We start from the raw sequence: 20,175 nt of genomic DNA, 5'->3' as shown, positions 1-20,175 counted from the left end.
AAGAGGTTCAGAAAGAAGAAAAAAAAAATGAAAAGAATTTAAAAAAGAAAACGAATAAAGAAAAAAATATTTAAAAGAAAAAAATAAATATATTAGGTAAACTCGTCAAAAAAGTGAAAAAAGAAAAGGGTAAAAAAATTTAGCAGAAGAAGAGGAAAAAAAATTGAAAAACAAGAAAAAATTAAACTGCCAGACTAAAGAATCATGGGGAGAATGCCAAGAGTTCCATTCTTTGCCTTCTCTTCCTCTCGAATTCCGTGCTCTCCCTGGTATTGAAACTGCACTCTTTGGTAGTTGAACTTGGTCCTGACTGGATTTCTTGTTTATCTCTGGGGGAGGGGCCTGTTGTAGTGATTCGCAAGTGTCTTTGCCCCAGGAGGAATTGTACCGCCCTTACCAGGGGCCGGGCTCAGTAATCCTCTTGGTTTTGCTTTTGGGAGCTTTTGTCCCCTGAGCGCTTTCTGTAGAGTTCCAGAGGATGGGAATGAAAATGGCGGCCTCCCGATCTCCGGTCTGGAGGAGCCAAGAGCCCGGAGCCGACTCAGTGCGCCCTCAGAGAATAGTGCCCAATTACTCCTGTCCGCCTGGCCTCCGGCGGCACTCCTAGCTCACCAAGGCTGTGACCGGTTCAAGGTAACCCCGAGCTGAGAGTTCACTCCTCAGCTCTGTCTCTGTAGCCAGCTTCCCTGATCTAATACCTGTAAGCTCTGCGACTCTCAGACTCCCCCAGTCCTTCTGTGACCCTGCGGGACCTGAGGCCACGCTGACCTTGCATTGGCCTCACCCCGGTTAGCCTCTGGAGCGATGTCCCTCAGAGAAACAGACTTTTAAAAGTCTTGATTTTGTGCTCCGTTGCTCCGCCGCTTGCCGGGAGCTGGCCCCTCGCCCCGCGGTCTATCTTCCCCTCGCTTTGGATTCACTTCTCTGCCAGTCCTACCTTTCAGAAAGTGGTTGATTTTCTGTTTCTAGAATTGCTGTTCTTCTTCTCTTCGATCTGCCATTGGATTTGTATGTGTTGCAATCTTTAGATAAGCTATCTAGCTGATCTCCTGCTAGCTGAAGTAGTCTCAGCCTGCTACTTCTCTGCCATCTTGACTCCTCAACCTCTTTATATTTTTATTCATTAGTCTTTTGGTGTTCCTTTTTGTTGTTTTCTTATTTTTCCAAACCTTTTCTTACTCTTTTAAATTTAAATTTAAATTTTTTTCTACATATATTCTTTATATATATATTATTTTCTTTAATTGTATTTTATTTTATAATTAAAATATTATCTTTCTTTCTTCCTTCCTTCCTTTCTTTCTATTTCTTTTGGATCAAGTTTCTTTTAACAAGACGAAAACACAGCCAGGATCTACTTTTATGTTTTGTTTAGTTTGTTTTTTGTTTTTTGTTTTTTGTATTTTCTGTTGTCTTTATTACTGTTGTTTTTCCTCCTTCTTTTTTTTTTTTTTTTTTTTCTGGACAAAATAAGACAGAGAAATTCACCACCAAAGAAAGAACAGAAGGTAGTACTCACTGCCAGGAATTTAATCAATATGGATATAACCAAGATGTCTGAACTATAATTTAAAACAATGATTTAAAGATACTAGCTGGGCTTGAAGTAAGTATTAAAGACACTATATAATCTTTTATTATAGAGATAAAAGAACTTAAATCTAGTCAGGTCAAAATTAAAAATGCTGTAACCAAGATGCATTTCCAAATGGAGGCTAAAAAGCAAAGATGGTTAAAGCAGAAGAGTGAATCAGTGATACAGAAGATAAAACGATAGAAGGTAAGGAAACTGAAAAGAGGGAATGAAACCTATTGATAAAGAAGGTAGTCTGAGGAAGCTCAGTGATTCCATAAAGCAAAATAATACCCGTATTATAGGAGTCCCAGAAGATGAGTGGGAAAAGGGGGCAGAAGATATTTTTTTTAATTTTTTATTTTTTTATAAACATATATTTTTATCCCCAGGGGTACAGGTCTGTGAATCACCAGGTTTACACACTTCACAGCACTCACCAAAGCACATACCCTCCCCAATGTCCATAATCCCACTCCCTACCCCCAAACCCCCTACCCCCAGTTTGTTTTGTGAGATTAAGAGTCACTTATGGTTTGTCTCCCTCCCAATTCCATCTTGTTTCATTGATTCTTGGGCAGAAGATATTTTTGAATGACTTACACCTGAGGACTTTCCTACTCTGGAGTAGGAAATAGGCCTTCTAGCACAGAGAACTCCCCCTTAAAATTAACAAAAATAGGTCAACATCCTAACATATTATACTGACATTTACAAATTACAAAGAGAAAGAGAAAATTGGGCATCTGGGTGCCTCAGTCTGTTAAGTGTCTACCTTCGACTCAGATTATGGTCCTGGGCTTGGGCCCTGAGCAGGGAGTCTTCTTCTCCATCTCCCTCTGCCTCTCCCTCCACTGGTTCTTGCTACTGCTCATTTGCTTGCTCTGTCTTTCTCAAATAAATAAATAAAACCTTAAGGTTTAAGGACCAGCTTGGGACAAGAGGTCCTTAACCTACAAGTGTGGAGGTATAAGGCTGGTAACAGACCAGCCCACAGAAACCCGGTAGGCCAAGAAGCACTGCCATGATATATTCAGTGTGCTAAATGTGAAAAATATGCAGCATGCTAGATGAAAAATAAAAATGGGGAAAATAAAATACACTCATAGTTAGGAAAGACCTAACTATGAGTCAGTTATCCATCAAAATGCTGGAGGAAAACACAGACAGCAGCTGCTTTGGCCTTGACCGCAGCACCATGGACAGCCACATGCAGTCAAGAATACTTTATCCTGCAACCCTATCATTCAGAATAGAAGGAGAGATAAAGACCTTCCATGACAAACAGAAACTAAAGGAATTTGTGAACACTATACCAGCTCTGAAAGAAATATTAAAGGGGATTCTTTGAGTGAAGAGACAGCCCAGAAGTGACAAATATCAGAAAGGAACAGCGTCAGTGTATAGGAATGTGACTTTATGGTAATACAGTGGCTCTGAATTCATATCTTTCAAGAATTATTCTGAATGTAAATGGACTAAATGCTCTAATTAAAAGACATAGGTTATCAGAATGGATAAGAAAAACAAGACCCATTGATATGCTGTCTACTGGAGACTCATTTTTAGATCCAAAGACACCCATAGATTGAAAGTGAGGGGGTAAAGCACCATTTATCATGCCAGTAGACATCAAAAAGAAACTGAAGTAGCCATCCTTATATCAGGCAAACTAGATTTTAAACCAAAGATTAATAGGAAATAAAGTATACTATCTCATAATAAAAGGGTCTTTCCAACAGGAAGATCTAACAATTATAAATATTTATGCCCCTAACTTGGAAGTAGCCAATATATAAAACAATAACAAAATTAAGGAAACTCTGTAATAGTACAATAATAGTGGGAGACTGATAACAATGAACAGATTATCTAAGCAGAAGACCAACAAGGAAACAAAGGCTTTGAATGACATACTGGACCAGGTGGACATAACATATATCCAGAGCATTTCATTCTAAAGAAACAGAATACACATTCTTCTTGAGTGTACATGGAACATTCTCCATAATAGGTTACACACTATCACAAATCAGGTCTCAACTGTTACAAAAAGATTTGAGATAATAACATGCATATTTTTAGGCCACAATTCCATAAAACTTGCAGTGAACCACAAGAAAAACATCAGAAGGACCACAAATACAGAGAGGTTAAAGAACATCTTACTAAAGAAGGAATGGGCCAACTAGGAAATCAAAGAAGACTGTAAAAACATACAAGGAAGAAAAATGAAAATGGAACACAACAGTTAACTTCTGGGATGCTGCCAAGGCGGTCCTAAAAAAGAAATATGTAGCAATACAGGTGTTCCTCATGAAACAATAAAGGTCGCAAATGCACAACCTAAACTTACACCTAAAGAAACTGGGAAAATTACAGCAAATAAAGCCTAGATCCAGCAGAAGAGGAGAAATAATAAAGATTAGAGCAGAAATCAATGATCTAGAAAAACAAAAAACACCAGTAGAACAGATGAATGAAACTAGGAGCTGATTGAAAGAATTAATTAGACCAATAAAACCCTAGCCAGAGCTTACCAAAAAGAAGAGAGAAGACTCAAATCAGTAAAATCATGAATGAAAGGGGAGAGATCATGATCAACACCAGTGAGATGCCTAGGAGTAAGCCTAACCAAAGAGATAAAGAATCTGTACTCTAAAAACTACAGAACACTCACAAAACAAATTGAGGCAGACACAAAGAAATGGGACAACATTCCATGTTCATGGATAGGAAGAACAAATGTTTTTAAAATGTCAGTGCTATCCAGAGCAATCTATACATTCAGTACAATCTCTACTAAAATACATTCTTGCATTTTTCACAGAGCTGGAACAATCCTAAATTTTGTATGGAACCACAGAACACCCCACACAGCCAAAGGAATGTTGAAAAAGAAAAGTAAAGCTGGAGGCATCACAATTCCAAACTTCAAGCTGTATTACAGAGCTGTAACCATCAAGACATTATGGTACAGGCACAAAAAAAGACCCATAGATCAGTTAAACAGAACAGAGAACCTAGAAATGGACACTCAACCCTATGGTCAGCTACTCTTTGACAAAGTAGGAAAGAGTACTTGAAGAAAAAAGGATTGTCTCAGCAATGGTTTGGGAAAATTGAGCAGCCACATGCAGAAGAATTAAACTGGACCAATTTCTTATACCATTCACAAAAATAAAGTCAAATGGATGAAAGACCTAACTATGTGTCAGTTATCCATCAAAATGCTGGAGGAAAACACAGGCAGCAACCTCTTTGGCCTTGGCCACAGCACCTTTTTGCTAAACACATCTCCAAAGGCCAGGGAAACAAAAACAAAAATCAACTATTGGGACTTCAAGATAAAAAGCTTTGTACAGCAAAGTAAACAGTCAGCAATGAAAGGCACTTACCAAATGCGAGAAGATATTCACAGAAAATAGATAAAGGGCTAATACCCAAAATCTGTAAAGAACTTTCAATCTAAACACCCCCAAAACAAAATGTCCAGTCAAGGAATGAGCAGAAGACATGAACAGACATTTCTCCAAAGAACATGTACAAATGGCCAACAGATACGTGAAAAAAAAAAATGCAACAACAGATGTTACCTAGGATGCCTAGCAAGAACCCTCTTACACTGTTGATGAGAATGCAAACTGGTGTAGACAGTTTTCTCAAAAAGTTAAAAATAGAACTACCCTATGACTGAGGAATTGCACTAGTAGGTATTTATTTAAAGGACACAAGTAACATAGTATATACTACCTAAATTGAGTTTAAATAAGATATTTTAAAACAGTTATTTGCAATTATGTGTATCTACCAAAAAGAAAATCCATAATAAAGAAACAGAGCATGACTTTTTTTCTCTAATAAATAAGCCAACCATATTTATTTGTTCAACATCATTCTTCTATCATTTTTAAACTGAAAATTAAATTGAAATAGAAATGATCTTTATATAAATTACATGTATTTGTAAGTTTCTTTTTTTAATCTTTTTTTAATTTAAATTCAATTAGCCAAGGTATACTACATCATTACTTTTTGATTTAATGTTCAGTGATTCATTAGTTGAATATAATAACACCCAGTGCTTATCATATCACGTGCCTTCTTTAATTCCCATCACCCAGTTACTGCATCCCCACACCTACCTCTCTTTCCACAAACCTCAGTTTGTTTCCCAGAGTCAGGAGTCTCTCATTGTTTGTCTCCCTCTCTGATATCTTCCTGTTAAGTTTTCCCTCTCTTCTACTATTGTCCTCTGCACTCTTCCTTTTGTTCCACATATGAGTGAAACAATATGATAATTGTGTTTCTCTGATTCACTTATTTCACTTAGCATATAATCCCCTCTGGTTCCATCCATGTCAATGCAAATGGTGGGTATTCATCCTTTCTCATGGTTGAGTAATATTTCATTGTATATATGAACCACATCTTCTTTATCCATTCATCTGTTGAAGGACATCTCAGCTCTTTCCACAGTTTGTCTGTTGTGGACAATGATGCTATGAACATTGGGGTGCATATGCCCCTTCTTTTCATTACATTTGATTCTTTGGAGTAAATACCCAGTAATGCAATTGCTGGGGCATAAGGCAGCTCTATTTTTAAAATCTTGAGGAATCTTTCATACTTTTTTTCCATAGTGGCTGTACCAGCTTGCATTCCCATGGACAATGTAACAGGGTTCCCCTTTATCCACATCGTCACCAACATTTGTTGTCTCCTATCTTGTTAATCTTAGCTATTCTGACTCGTATAAGGTGGCATCTAATTGTGATTTTGATTTGTATTTTCCTGATGCTGAGTGATGTGGAACATTTTTTCATGTGTCTGTTTATATGTGGCCATATGGCCATTTGTATGTCTTCTTTGGAGAAGTGTCTGTTTATGTCTTCTGCCCCTTTTTTTGACTGGGTTGTTTTTGGGGCATTGAGTTTGATAAGTTCTTTAAAGATCTCGGATACCAGCCCTTTAAGTGTAATGTCATTTGCGAATACCTTCTCCCATTCCATAGATTGCCTTTTAGTTTTGTTGATTGTTTCCTTTGCTGTGTAAAAGCTTTTTATCTTGTTGAAGTCCCCACAGTACATTTTTGCATTTGTTTCCCTTGATTTTAGAGATGTTTCTTGTTAAAAGTTGCTTTGTTCAAGGTCGGAGAACTTGCTGCCTGTGTTCTCCTTTAGAATTTTGATGGATTCCGGTTCCACATTTAGATCTTTCACCCATTTTGAGTTTATCTTTGTGTATAGTATAAGAAAATGGTCCAGTCTCATTCTTCTGCATTTGGCTGTCCAATTTTGTCAGTACCATTTATTGAAGAGACTGACCTTTTCCATTGAGTATTCTTTTCCACTTTGTTGAAGACTAGTTGACAACAGTATTGAGGATCCATTTCTGGGCTCTGTGTTCTGTTCCATTGATCTGTGTGTGTTTTTATGCCAGTACCATGCTGTCTTAATGATCACAGTTTTATAATATAGCTCAAAGTCCAGAATTTTGATGCATCTAACTTTGATTTTCAACATTTTCCTGGAGATTTGGGGTCCTTCTAGTTCCATATAAATTTTTGGATTGTTTGTCCCAGCTCTGTGAAAAATGCCAATGGTATTTTGATAGGGATTGCATTGAATGTGTAGATTGTTCTGGGCAGCAGATCTTTTAACAGTGTTTATTCTTCCAATCCATGAGCATGGAATGTTTTTCCATCTCTTTGTGTCTTGCTCTGTTTCTTTCATAAGTGCTTTGTAGTCTCTAGAATATAGATCTTTCACCTCGTTTGTTAGTTTATTCCTTTGAGTATCTAATGGTTTTTGGTACAATTATGATTAGGATCAATTCTTTAATTTCTCTTTCTTCATTCACATTTGTTAATGTGTAGAAATGCAACTGATTGCTGTGCATTGATTTTTGTATCCTGCCATGTTGCTGAATTGCTGTACAGGTTCTGGCAGTTTGGGGGTATTAGGTTTGGGGTAGAGTCTGTTGGATTTTCCACATAAATTGTCATGTCACGGGCGAAGAGAGAGAGTCTTTCTTCTTTGCCAGTTTGAATGCCTTTTATTTCTTTTTGTTGTCTGACTGCTGAGGTAGGACTTCCAGTATTATGTTGAAAGATAGTAGTGAGAGTGGGCATCCCTGCCACGTTCCTAACCTTAAGGGAAAAGTTCTCAGTTTTTCCCCATTGAGAATGATTTTCGCTGTGGGCTTTTCACAGATGGCTTTTATGATATGGAGGTATGTTCCCTCTATCTGTATACTTTGAACAGTTTTAATCAGGAAAGGATGCTCTATTTTGTTGAATGCTTTCTCTGTATCAATTGAGAGGATTATATGGTCCTTGTCTTTTTTTTTATTAATGTGCTCTATCATGTTGATTGATTTGCAAATGTTGAACCACCCTTACATCCCCGGAATAAATCCCAGCTGGTTGTGATGAATAATCCTTTTAAGGTACTATTGGATCCTACTGGCTAGGATCCCGGTGAGTATTTTGGCATCCATGTTCATCAGGGATATTGGTCTGTAATTATTCTTTTTGATGGGGTCTTTGTCTGGTTTTGGGATCAGGGTAATGCTGGCTTCAAAGAATGAGTTTGGAAGTTTTCCTTCCATTTTGTTTTTTGAAATGGCTTTGGAAGAATACATATTAGGTGGTCTTTAAATGTTTGAGAAAATTCCCCTGGGAAGCCATCTGGCACTGGACTTTTGTTTGTTGGGAGGTTTTTGATTACTGCTTCAATTTCCTTTCTGTTCAGTCTGGTCTGTTCATTGTCTGTTTCTTCCTGTTTCGGTCTTAGTAGTTTTTAAGTTTCTGGAAATGCATCCATTTCTTCCAGATTGCTGAATTGGTTTGCATATAGTTGCTGGTAGTAATTTCTAACAATTGTCTGTGTTTCCTTGGTATTAGTCAGTCTCTCCCCTTTGACTCATGATTTTACTAATTGGGGTCCCTATTCCGTCTTTTGGGTAAAGTCTGGCCAGAGGTGTACCAATCTTATTAATTCATTCAGAGAACCAGCTTCTTGTTTTGTTGATCTGTTCTGCTTTTTTTTTGGATTTCTGTTTCATTGATTTTTTGCTCTAATATTTAATATTTCTCTTGCCCTGCTTGGTGTAGGCTTTAGTTGCTGTTCTTTCTCCAGGTCTTTAAATGTAGGGTTAGCTTGTGTTTTAGGGATTCAATTTTTGAGAGTGGCTTGGATGGCTTTGTACTTCTCTCTTAGGACCACCTTTGCTGTATCCCATAGGTTTTCAAACCAATGTGTTTTCATTATCATTAGTTTCAATTAATTATCTGAGTACCTCTTTAATTTCCTGGGTGACCCATTCATTCTTTTAGCAGGATGCTCTTTAACTTTCAAGTGTTTGTGTTCCTTCTAAATTTCTTCTTGTGATTGAGGTCCAGTTTCAAAACATTATGCATGGAATAATCTCAGTTTTTTGGTATCAGCTGGGATCTTATTTGTGACCCAGCATGTGATCTATTCTGGAGGAAGTTCTTTGTGTACTTGAGAAGAATTAGTATTCTGTCGTTTTAGGATGGAATGTTCTGTATCTATCTGTGAAGTCCATCTGGTCCAGGGTGTCATTCAAAGCTCTCGTTTCTTTTTTGATCATCTGCTTAGATAATCTCTCCACTGCTGTGAGTGGAGTATCAAAGTCCCCTACTAGTAATGTATTATTATCAATGTGTGTGTTTACTTTGGTTATTAATTGGTTTATATAATTGTCTGCTTACACATTGGGGATTTAGATATTTGCAATTGTTAGATCTTCTTGTTGGATAGGTCCTTTAAATATGAAACAATGTCCCTCCAAATCTCATACTGCATTCTTTGGTTTAAAATCTAATTTGCGGGGCGCCTGGGTGGCTCAGTGGGTTAAACCGCTGCCTTCAGCTCAGGTCATGATCTCGGGATCCTGGGATCGAGTCCCGCATCGGGCTCTCTGCTCAGCAGGGAGCCTGCTTCCCTTCCTCTCTCTCTCTGCCTGCCTCTCCGTCTACTTGTGATTTCTCTCTGTCAAATAAATAAATAAAATCTTTAAAAAAAAAATAAATAAAAAATAAAATCTAATTTGCTTGATATGAGGAGTGCTACCCCAGCTCTCCTTTGAGGTACATTAGCATGGTAAATAGTTCTCCATCTCTTCACTTTTAATCTGAAGGTATCTTTAGGTTCAAAATGAGTCTCTTGTAGAAAGCATGTGGATGGCCCTGCTTTTTTATTCAATCTGATACTCTATGTCTTTTTACTGGAGAATTTAGCCCATGTACATTTAGAGTAATTGTTGAAAAATATGAATTTACTGACATTGTATTGCCTATAAATCCCCTGTTTCTGTAGATTGTCTCTATTACTTTCTGGTCTATGTTACTCTTGGGTGCTCTCTTTGCTTACAGAATCCCCCTTAATAGTTCTTGGGGTCAGTTCTTAGTTTCTGTTTGTCCTGGAAACTCCCTATCTCTCTTTCAGTTGTGAATGGTAGCTTTGCTGGATAAAGTATTCTTGGCTGCATGTTCTTCTCATTAGTACCCTGAAAATATCTTGCCAGCCCTTTCTGACTTGCCAGGTTTCTGTGGATAGGTCTGATGTTATTCTCATGTTCCTCTCTCCATATATAAAAAAATCTCTGCCTCCTGCTGCTTTCAGGAATGCTTCTTTTTTTCTGATTTGCAAGCTTTGCTATTGTATTTTGGGGGTATTGATCTATTTTTATTGCTTTTGGAAGGGGTCCTTTCTGCCTCTTGCATGTGAATGTTTGTTTCCTTTCCCAGTTTAGGGAAGTTCTCAGGCATGATTTACTCAAATATATCTTCAAGCCTCTTCTCATTCTCCATTTCCCCTCCCACCTTGGATCCCAGTGATCTGATACTGGTTCTTTTCAGTGTATCAGTAAATTCTTTAAGTCTCTCTTCATGTGTAATGAGTTATTTTCCTCTCTTTTCTTTAATTTCCTTTCAGCCTGTCTTCTATATCACTTATTCTCACTTCTGCCTCATTGACCCAAGCTGTTAAGAGTATCCAGTTTCGACTACATCTTATTCATAGCATTTTTAAGTTCAGCCTGATTGATCTCATTTCCACCCTTAGAGATTCTATATTGTCACTTATACTTCTTTCAAGCCTAGCTGTTAATTTTATAACTGCTATCCTGAATTCTGTCTCTGACATCTTACTTATATCCATATTGATTAGCTCTGTTGCAGTGAATACTGCCTCTTATTCTTTTTTTGGTGAGTTCTTCCTTCTGATCATTTGCCCATAGAATCATGGGTGGACAAATCAAAAAAATCCAAAATATCAACCACAACCCAAGCCAGATGCACCCTGGAGCTCAATATACAATTATCCCCTGGCATTGGAATTTTACAGTCTGTGGGATATGTAGGATTGTTGTCTACCTGTTCTTCTAGTCCGTCTTCTGGGGGAGAGTCCTGATACTCTGTTTCTCAGTTATCCCTGCCTCGGCAGAGTTGTCCTTCTCCCTGTCAGGGGGATGGGGTCAGTGCAACTGGTCTTCTGTGTGGCTTTTTTCCCCTGGAGGCTTTCCACATCTCTTCAGAGGATCAGAGCAAAAATGGCTATGCCCAAACCTCTGGCACAGAGCAGAAAGATTGCAGTCTTGTCTTCCTTTATAAACCTTCTGGAACAAACAGTCTCCACTTCTGTATGCGCCCAAAACTGTAGCCTCGCATGGTACACACCCACTGCAATTCTCTCAGAGGTAGTTCCAGGGGCCCAGGAGTGCTGCTTCTCTTTGTGACTCTAAAACCGCAAGCAGCCAGGGGTTTGCACATGCACTTGAAGCTTCTGGATCATGTCTTGGTGCTGCCCTAATATCCTGTCTGGGCCACTACTGTCCTGTGAGCTTTTGTCCAGTTATAGGCACAGGCTCCAGTCCTTTTCAGGCTGCTCAGGACAAGAGCAATTACCAACTGGTCCAGCTCACAGTTGATGGCAACCTAAACTGAGAGTCCCCTACTGGGTTCACTGACCATAACCTGCTTCCTTGCTCCACTGCTTGGGCACTCTACCAGTTCAGATCCCTGCTTTCACTCTGTGACTCCTCAAATCCTGAGGCAACAATGCCTCACCTAGAATTCTGCCTTTTCATTTCCGGAGCCCCTTTTAGAGAGGGATGTCATTGCCTAGAGCAGATTTCTGAGGGTTCCGATTTTGCACTCTGGTGTTCTATCACTTTCCAGGAACCAACTTATGGAGCCTCCCTCCCCTTTCTGTTTTTTTTCTAATCTCTTCCCACAGATTGATGACTCTGCACTTCCTACCTTGCAAAAAGCATTTACTTTTCTGCTTGTGAAGATCCAGATATATAGTCTTATATCTCAGGCAGATTTTGTGGGTGTTCAAAATGGTTTGATAGATACCTAGCTAAATTCAGGGGACCAGCACTCCTTTGCCATCTTGCCTCCTTCGTATGTTAGCAAGTTTCTTAATGGCTTTCATTCAAATTGGTTTTAGTAGCCTCCCCCCAAAAAAAGTTGAAAATATTCCTGATAATGGTATTTAAAAAATAGTTAACTCTTTTAGATAGATGCTAAGTTTATTACTTAGTTTATGTATAGCACCACATCAGAATAGAGTCTCTTCCATCAGTGGCCATTAAGGTAGATTTTTCAGAGAGCCCTTGAGTGATGTGTAAAATGCAGTTGCAATTTATATTCTGTGTAGAAGGAACACTGTGGGTAGAGACGGCCTCTGAGAGAGCCAGCCATGTCTGTACTGATTGCACAGACCATGGGTACATGGCCTAGAGAAGGGTCAGTGGCATGGCCGCATATCCTAGGGCAGGTGAGCTAGGCCACATCATCAGGATCCATATAGAACGTGTGGCTCATTTTTTGAGCAGTAGGGAGCCACTGATGGGTGCTAGGTAGAATGACATGATCCAGTTTATAGAAAGTCCTCAAGGCAGCATGGCAAATATGGGACTGCAGCAGGGCCTGTGTTCCTCAGGGTCACACTTGATTTCTAGCTCCTAGGGCTGCTGTACCAAGAGTACCACAAACTGGGCAGCTCAAATAACTGAAAGTTACTGTCTCGTGATTCTGCAAGCCAGAAGTTTGATTTCAAGATATTGGTGGGGATAATTCCTTTTGAGGACTCTGAGAGAGAATCTGTTCCAGGCCTCTCTCCCAGGTTACGGTTGCCACAGGCATTTTTCAGCACATGGGTAGTATTTTTCTTTTTTTTTTTTTTTAAGATTTTATTTATTTATTCAACATTGAGAGGAGGAACACAAACGGGCAGAGGGAGAAGAAGAAGCAGGCTCCCCGCTGAGCAGGGAGCCCGATGTGGGGCTCAATCTTATTTTATTTGTCTTTCCATCTTATTTTATTTGCCTTTCCTTTACTCTATGTTCTTCTGTTTTGTTTCTTAAATTTCACATGTAAGTGAGATCATATGGTATTTGTCTTTCTCTGAATGACATGTTTGCTTAGGATAATATCCTCTAGTTCCATAGTTCCATTTATGCCATTGCAAATGCAAGATTTCATTATTTTCGATGGTTGAATAATATTCCATTGTATGTATATATATACACACCCCACATTTTCTTCACCCATTTATCTAGAGAGTCCATTGTCTTATAGAAAGAAAGATTAGAACTTGTGTTAACATTTATTATTAAAATTAAAATTTTATTTTCCTTATTAATTTTTTTTAAGTTTTTATTTAACTTCCATTAGATTAAATACAGTGTATTGGGAGTTTCAGGTACAGAATTTAGTGGTTCAGTGCTTATATAGAACATCCAGTGCTCATCACAAGTATACTTAATTCCCATCAGCTATTTAACCCGTCCCTCTACCCACCACCCCTCTGGTAACCATCAGTTTGCTCTCTGTGGTTAAGGATGTGTTTCTTGGTTTTCCTCCCTTTTTTCCCCCTACTATATTCATTTGTTTTATGTCTTAAATCACGTATATGATTTCATTTCTATATGGATAAATCATATGATGTTTGTCTTTCTCTGTCTTAGCATAATACTCTCAAGCTCTATCCATGCCATTGCAAATGGCAAGTTTTCATTCTTTTCTGTATCTAAGTAATATTGCTTTGTGTGTATGTATTTATACATACACATATACTCGTACATATATGTATGTACACACACACACACACACACCACAACTTCTTTATCCATTCATCAGTTGATGGGCACGTGGGATGTTTCCATAATTTGACTGTTGTTGATAATGCTGCTATAAACATTGGGATGCAGGTATCCCTTCAAATCTGTATTTTTGTGTCCTTTGGGTAAATACCTAGTAGTGCAATTGCTGGATTGTAAGGTCATTTTATTTTCTACTTTTTGAGGAACCTCCATACTGTTCTCCAAGGTGGCTGCACCAGTTTGCATTCCCACCAACACTGTCAGAGGGTTGTTTCCCCTTTCTCTGGATCCTTGCCAACATCTGTTGTTTCCTAAGTTGTTAATTTTAACATTTCTGACAGGTATGAGTTGGTATCTCATTGTGGTTTTGATTTGTATATCCCTGATGATGAGTGATGTTGAGCATCTTTTCTTGTGTCTGTTCACCATCTGGATGTCCTCTTTGGAAAAGTGTCTATTCGTGTCTTCTGCACATTGTTTTTAAAGATTTTATTTATTTATTTGACAGAGATCACAAGTAGGCAAAGAGGCAGGCAGGCGAAGCAGGCTCCCCACTGAGCAGAGAGCCGGATGCGAGGCTGAATCCCAGGACCCTGGGATCATGACCTGAGCTGAAGGCAGAGGCTTTAACCCACTGAGCCACCCAGGTGCCCCACTTCAGCACATTTTTAAATTGGATTATTTCGGGGGTGTTTTTATAAGTTCTTTTTATATTTTGGATACCAGCTCTTTATTAGATGTGCCATTTGCAAATATCTTCTCCCATCCCATAGGTTGCCTTTTAGTTTCTGGATTGTTTGCCACTATGCAGAAGCTTCTTACCTTGACAGAGCCCCAGTAGTTCATTTTTGCTTTTACTTCCCTGCCTCAGGAGACATTCCTAGTAAGAACTTGCTTTGGCCAATGTAATGGATATTAATTGTCTGTGTTCTCCTCTAGGATTTTAGGTTTCCTGTCTCATTTAGGTCTTCCATCCATTTCAAATTTATTTATTTATTTATTTATTTGCTTTAAAGATTTTACTTATTTATTTGTCAGAAAGAGAGAGAGAGAAAGCACATAAGCAGGCAGAGAGGCAGGCAGAGGTGGAGAGAGAGGCAGGCTCCCCGCTGAGCAAGGAGCCCAATGCAGGACTCGATTCCAGGTCCCCAGGACCATGACCCAAGCCGAAGGCAGCGGCCCAACCCACTGAGCCACACAGGCGTCCCTCAAATTTATTTTTGTGTATGGTGTAAGAATGTCTGATTTTGGGCGCCTGGGTGGCTCAGTGGGTTAAGCCGCTGCCTTCGGCTCAGGTCATGATCTCAGGGTCCTGGGATCGAGTCCCGCATCGGGCTCTCTGCTCAGCGGGGAGCCTGCTTCCTCCTCTCTCTGCCTGCCTCTCTGCCTACTTGTGATCTCTCTCTGTCAAATAAATAAATAAAATCTTTAAAAAAAAAAAAATAAGAATGTCTGATTTTCCCAACATTATCTGTTGAACAGACGTTCTTTCTCCCACTGAATATTATTGCCTGCTTTGTCAAAGATTAGTTGACTATGGGCTTGATAGTCCCTTTCTGGGTTTTCTATTCTGTTCCATTGATATATGTGTCTGTTTTTATGCCTGTACCTAACTGTCTTGATGACTGCAGCTTTGTCATGTAGATTGAACTCTGGAATTATATAGCCTCCAGCTTTGCTTTTCTTTTTCAACATTCCTTTGACTATTTGGGATCAATTCCATAGAAATTTCAGGATTGTTTATTGTAGTTCTGTGAATATTGCTGGTGGTATTTGGATAGGGATTGCATTGAATGTATAGATTTCTCTGGGTAGAATTGAAATTTTTAAAATATTTGTTCTTCGTATCTGTGAGCATGGAATGTTTTTCCATTTCTTTGTGTCATCTTCAATTTCTTTTGTAAGTGTTTTGTAGTTTTCAGAATAGAGATCCTTGGGATGCCTGGGTGGCTCAGTCAGTTAAGCGGCTTCCTTCAGCTGAGGTCATGATCCCAGTATCCTGGGATTGAGTCCCACATCGGGCTCCTTGCTTGGCAGGGGAGCCTGCTTCTCCCTCTGCCTCTGCCTGCCTCTCTGCCTGCCTGCGCACGCGCTCTCTCTCTCTCTCTGACAAATAAAAATAAAACCCTTTAAAAAATTGTATTTAAAAAAAAAAACAGAACAGAAATCCTTTACCTTTTTGGTTAGGGTTATTTCTAGATATCTTAAGGTTTTTGACGCAATTGTAAATGGATCAATTCCTTGATTTCTCTCTCTGCTGCTTCATTATTGGTATATAGAAATGCAACAGATTTCTGTATGTTGATTTTGTATTCTGTGGCTTTGTTGAATTTGTGTATCAGTTATAGCAAATTTTTGGTGGAGTCTTTCAGGTTTTCTATAAAGTATTGTGTAATCTGCAAATAATGAAAGTTTGACTTCTTCCTTGCTAGTGTGGATCACTTTTATTCATTTTTGTTGTCTGATTGCTGTGGCTAGGACTTCCAGTAGAGTATTAAATAACAGTGATAAGAGTGGACATCCCTGTCTTGTTCCCAACCATAGATGAAAAGTTCTGTTTTCCCCACTGAGGATGATATTAGTTGTGGGTTTTTCATAGATTTCCTTTATGATGTTGAGGTATGTATCTTCTAAACCTACTTTGTTAAGGGTTTTTATCATGAAGGGATGTTGTACTTTACAAATGCTTTTTCTGCACCTATTGAAAGGATTTTCTTTTATTATTGTGGTATGTCACATTGATTGACTTGAGAATATTGAACCACCCTGCAGTCCAGAAATATATCCCACTTGATCATGGTGAATGATTCTTATAAAGTGCTATTGAATTCATCTTTCTGGTATTTGACTGAGAATTTTAACATCCATGTTCATTAGGTATTTGGCCTGTAGTGCTCTTTTTAAAGGGTCTTTGGTTTTGGTTAAAATTTCAACTTTAATTTATTGGTTATACAGATCTTCCTTAACTTATGATGAGGTTATATCCCAATAAACCCATCATAAGTTGAAACTATTGTAAGTTGAAAATGCATGTAGTACACTTAATTTGCCAAACATCATAGCTTAACTTCACCTACCTTAAAAGTGCTTAGAGCACTTATGTCAGCCTATAGTTGGGCAAAATCATATACAAAGCCTATTTTATAATGAAGTGCTGAATATCTCAGGTAATTTAATGAATGCCGTACTGAAAGTGAAAACCAGAACAGATGTATGAGTGTAGTTTAGTTTTAAGTATGTCATTTGTTCACCCTTGTGATAGCATAGCTGACTGGGAGCTGCGGGTGCTGCTTGCCCCTGTGCAGCTTCTTGGAAATATCATCCCATACATTACAAGCTCAGGAAAAGATTCAAATTCAAAATACAGTTTCTACTGAAAGCTTGCTTTCACAGCATCATAAAGTCCAAAAATCCTAAGGTGAACTATCATAACGCAGGAACTGTCTGCAATTTAATAATAAAGTTTGTATTTGTAAATTATAAATAACGCATAGATGTACATGAAGAGCATTCGGACTTTTTTTGTTTATGGGGTTCTTAAACAAAAAAAGATTTGAGAGCACACAGATTTAAGTTGTGAGAGAATCCCTGAGGAAGCATATTTAGTAAAAAAACAAAGCAGCAAAGATTAAGAAGATAGGTAGCTTGAATTATGGTTTAGTCTGTTCTTTTGCATCAAAGTAACTTTCTCTTGAAATTTCTAAAATAAACTAAATGGAATTTAGTGTATAGATACATTTTATTTAGATTTCAAAGATCTTGGGCAAATGAAGTCTGTAACACAGTGACTTCTATAAGAAGAAATGAAAAAAAAATTAGCTACATGCACCTAATTTTTGTGTTCTTATTTTCCATATATCCTATGCATTTGCATAAAATAACAGTAGAATTCTCTGGAGCTGCATATTATTCAGATGGAACAAGATAGATATAGAATACTTTCATTTTGATTTCTAAGAGGGTCGGGATATCATGTTTTCAACAAAGAAAAGATCAGTAATCCATTTCCCTCTAATTGTGGTTTCAGGGTCCCAGGAGAAGAGAATTCAACAGAGAATCTGATCTGATTGAGCAGATTCTGCTGGAATTTCATCTGTTACAGATTTAGGTCAAGTCATAATAAATTTAGCTGTTGGAGGATATATTCTTTTTTATTTTAAGATTTTTATTTATTTTAGGCAGAGATACAGAGATGGAGCATGAGCGGGGACTGGGGGGAAGGGAGAGGGAGAAAGAGAATCTTAAGCATACTTCATGCTGAGCACAGAACCCGACATAGGGCTCTAACCCAGGACCCTGAGATCATGACCTGAACTGAAATTAAGAGTCCTATGCTTGGGGCACCTTGGTGGCTCAGTGGATTAAGCCTCTGCCTTCAGTTCAGGTTATAATCTCAGGATCCTGAGATCAAGCCCCACATCAGGCTCTCTGCTCAGCAGGGAGCCTGCTTCCCCCCCATCTCTCTGCCTGCCTCTCTGCCTGCTTGTGGTCTCTCTCTCTCTCTCTGTCAAATAAATAAATAAAATCTTTAAAAAAAAAAAAAGAAAGAGTCCTAAGCTTAACTAAGCCATCTAGGTACCCCTGGAAGATATTTTGGTTATTCAAACAATTTTTTGATATTTTTGATATCAAATTTTGATATTGATATCAGATACCAAATATTGATATTTGACTTTTAAATTCTCTTATAGGTCTTTCGCCCTTATGCAAAGTACTGGCTAAGTCCCTTGCTGCAGCTGGTAGTTTCTGAAAATAATGGAGGCAGAGGAATTCACTATATGGTGGTTGAGATCGTGGTTACTGTTCTTTCGTGGACAGGATTAGCTACTCCTGTGGTAAGAATGGCTATATCTTTTATGTAGTACTATCAGTCTCTTGTCGATATCATAAATGGAATATGTGACAAATAATATAAACCTCTCTTAATGATAAAAGTTATTTTTAGCATTAATTGTCATATTGTTGTGGTGCTGCTCTACTAAATAGCTTCATTGTGCTTTAGTTCTGTTTTCTTTTGTGTCTACTTTTAATAATTCCTCTGACTTTGCTTTTATTTTTAAGCTATCAAATGTTTGTTTTGTTTGTTGCTTTTCTCAGAGCTTGGAAACTAGATAACTGATTTATTAAAAAATAAGTGTGAAATAAATATCAATAAGCCCTGAATATGGGGTCCTGAAAAATTCTGCTAAAACTAACATCCCTGGATTTTTTGGCATTTGTTTTGCCACCTTACTTTCTTCCCTAGTATTATCTCTGGCCCAGTAATGGTTGAGATTGCCCCAAAAAAATGGGTACCGGGTGAATGATGCTGTGTCATACTGAAGCACTCTTGTGACTTCCCCCAGTACAGATTCTTGTGTGCTAGAGCTTTGCCCATCACTTAAAAACTTTAGTACGAAAGGTTTCATGTAGTAGTATCCTGGGAACATTCCTTAGTAAACATAATATATGGATATAGAGTTTTTTTACATGTGTCTATATCTGATTGTGCCTGTCTTAGTTCACAGTAAACCAAATTTAGATTTCTTAGCTTTATGTTTTGGGGGCTTGTTTTTTTTTTTTTTAAGATTTTATTTATTTATTTGACAGATAGAGAGATCACAAGTAGGCAGAGAGGCAGGCAGTGAGAGAGGGGGAAGCAGGCTCCCTGCTGAGCAGAGAGCCCGCCGATGTGGGGCTCGATCACAGGACCCTGGGATCATGACCTGAGCTGAAGGCAGAGAGGCTTTAACCCACTGAGCCACCCAGGCACCCGATTTCTTAGCTTTAATGTGATAAAAATAATCTGTACTCTGCTAATAACATGAAAAAATTGTTAGATTGTATATAGTTTAACTTAGGAGCCACTGGGAAAGATTGAGTTAAATGTCAGGTGCTTGTCTGAGTTTGAAAGAGCTGAACCGCTAGGTGTCACAATAGCTGCATAAAGCAATAGTGAGTCAAAGTGAAAATCAAGTGAAACCTTTGATCATTTATTGTGGTAGTACAAGCAAGTCAGGAAGTGTTGACTCCCCCTGTCTGTTTCCCCCATGGAACATTGCAGCATGCATCTGATCAAGGTCAGGTGGATTAGTACAGATCTGAGTGTCATCTTACTGTTGAGGGGGCCCTGAATTAAAGGCTCAGAAGGTTTATGGGATCCTGGAGTTGAGAGGAAGGTGAGAGGGAAGGGATGGGAGTAGAAAAGCACTGGAGACTGAATCAGAGAGGGGAAAAATGTTTTCAGAGTTGCCCTTCCTCCCTATAAGAAGGTCTCAGTAGAAACCCCTAAAGAAGATAAAAAGGCTAAGGAATGAAGGTGCCTAGGCTAGGGATGCATAGATATGACACAGCATCACCGCTCTGGAGGGTATGGGTCCTGGATGGCTAGGGGTCTAACTGTAGCTACCCTTGGAGACTGCAGAGCACTGGCTGTGTTCCAGCCTGGTACATGAGGGCAGGTTGCCCATGAGGCCTGCCAGGTA

The 20,175-nt window shown here is 38.6% G+C and overlaps 1 protein-coding gene across 1 annotated transcript in view; it reads left to right on the top strand.

Annotated features, from left to right (window-relative positions):
* The window catches only part of PRKDC (protein kinase, DNA-activated, catalytic subunit), a 242,091-nt gene that overhangs the window by 130,842 nt on the left and 91,074 nt on the right, over positions 1–20,175 (top strand). The window contains exon 49 of the mRNA XM_059394562.1: positions 18,403–18,546. Coding sequence (XP_059250545.1) covers positions 18,403–18,546 — 144 coding nt within the window. The remainder of the gene's footprint in view (positions 1–18,402; positions 18,547–20,175) is intronic.

The sequence above is a fragment of the Mustela nigripes genome, chromosome 3, assembly GCF_022355385.1.
Source record: "Mustela nigripes isolate SB6536 chromosome 3, MUSNIG.SB6536, whole genome shotgun sequence".
Taxonomy (NCBI): domain Eukaryota; kingdom Metazoa; phylum Chordata; class Mammalia; order Carnivora; family Mustelidae; genus Mustela; species Mustela nigripes.
This window is presented reverse-complemented; position numbering and strand designations above follow the sequence as displayed.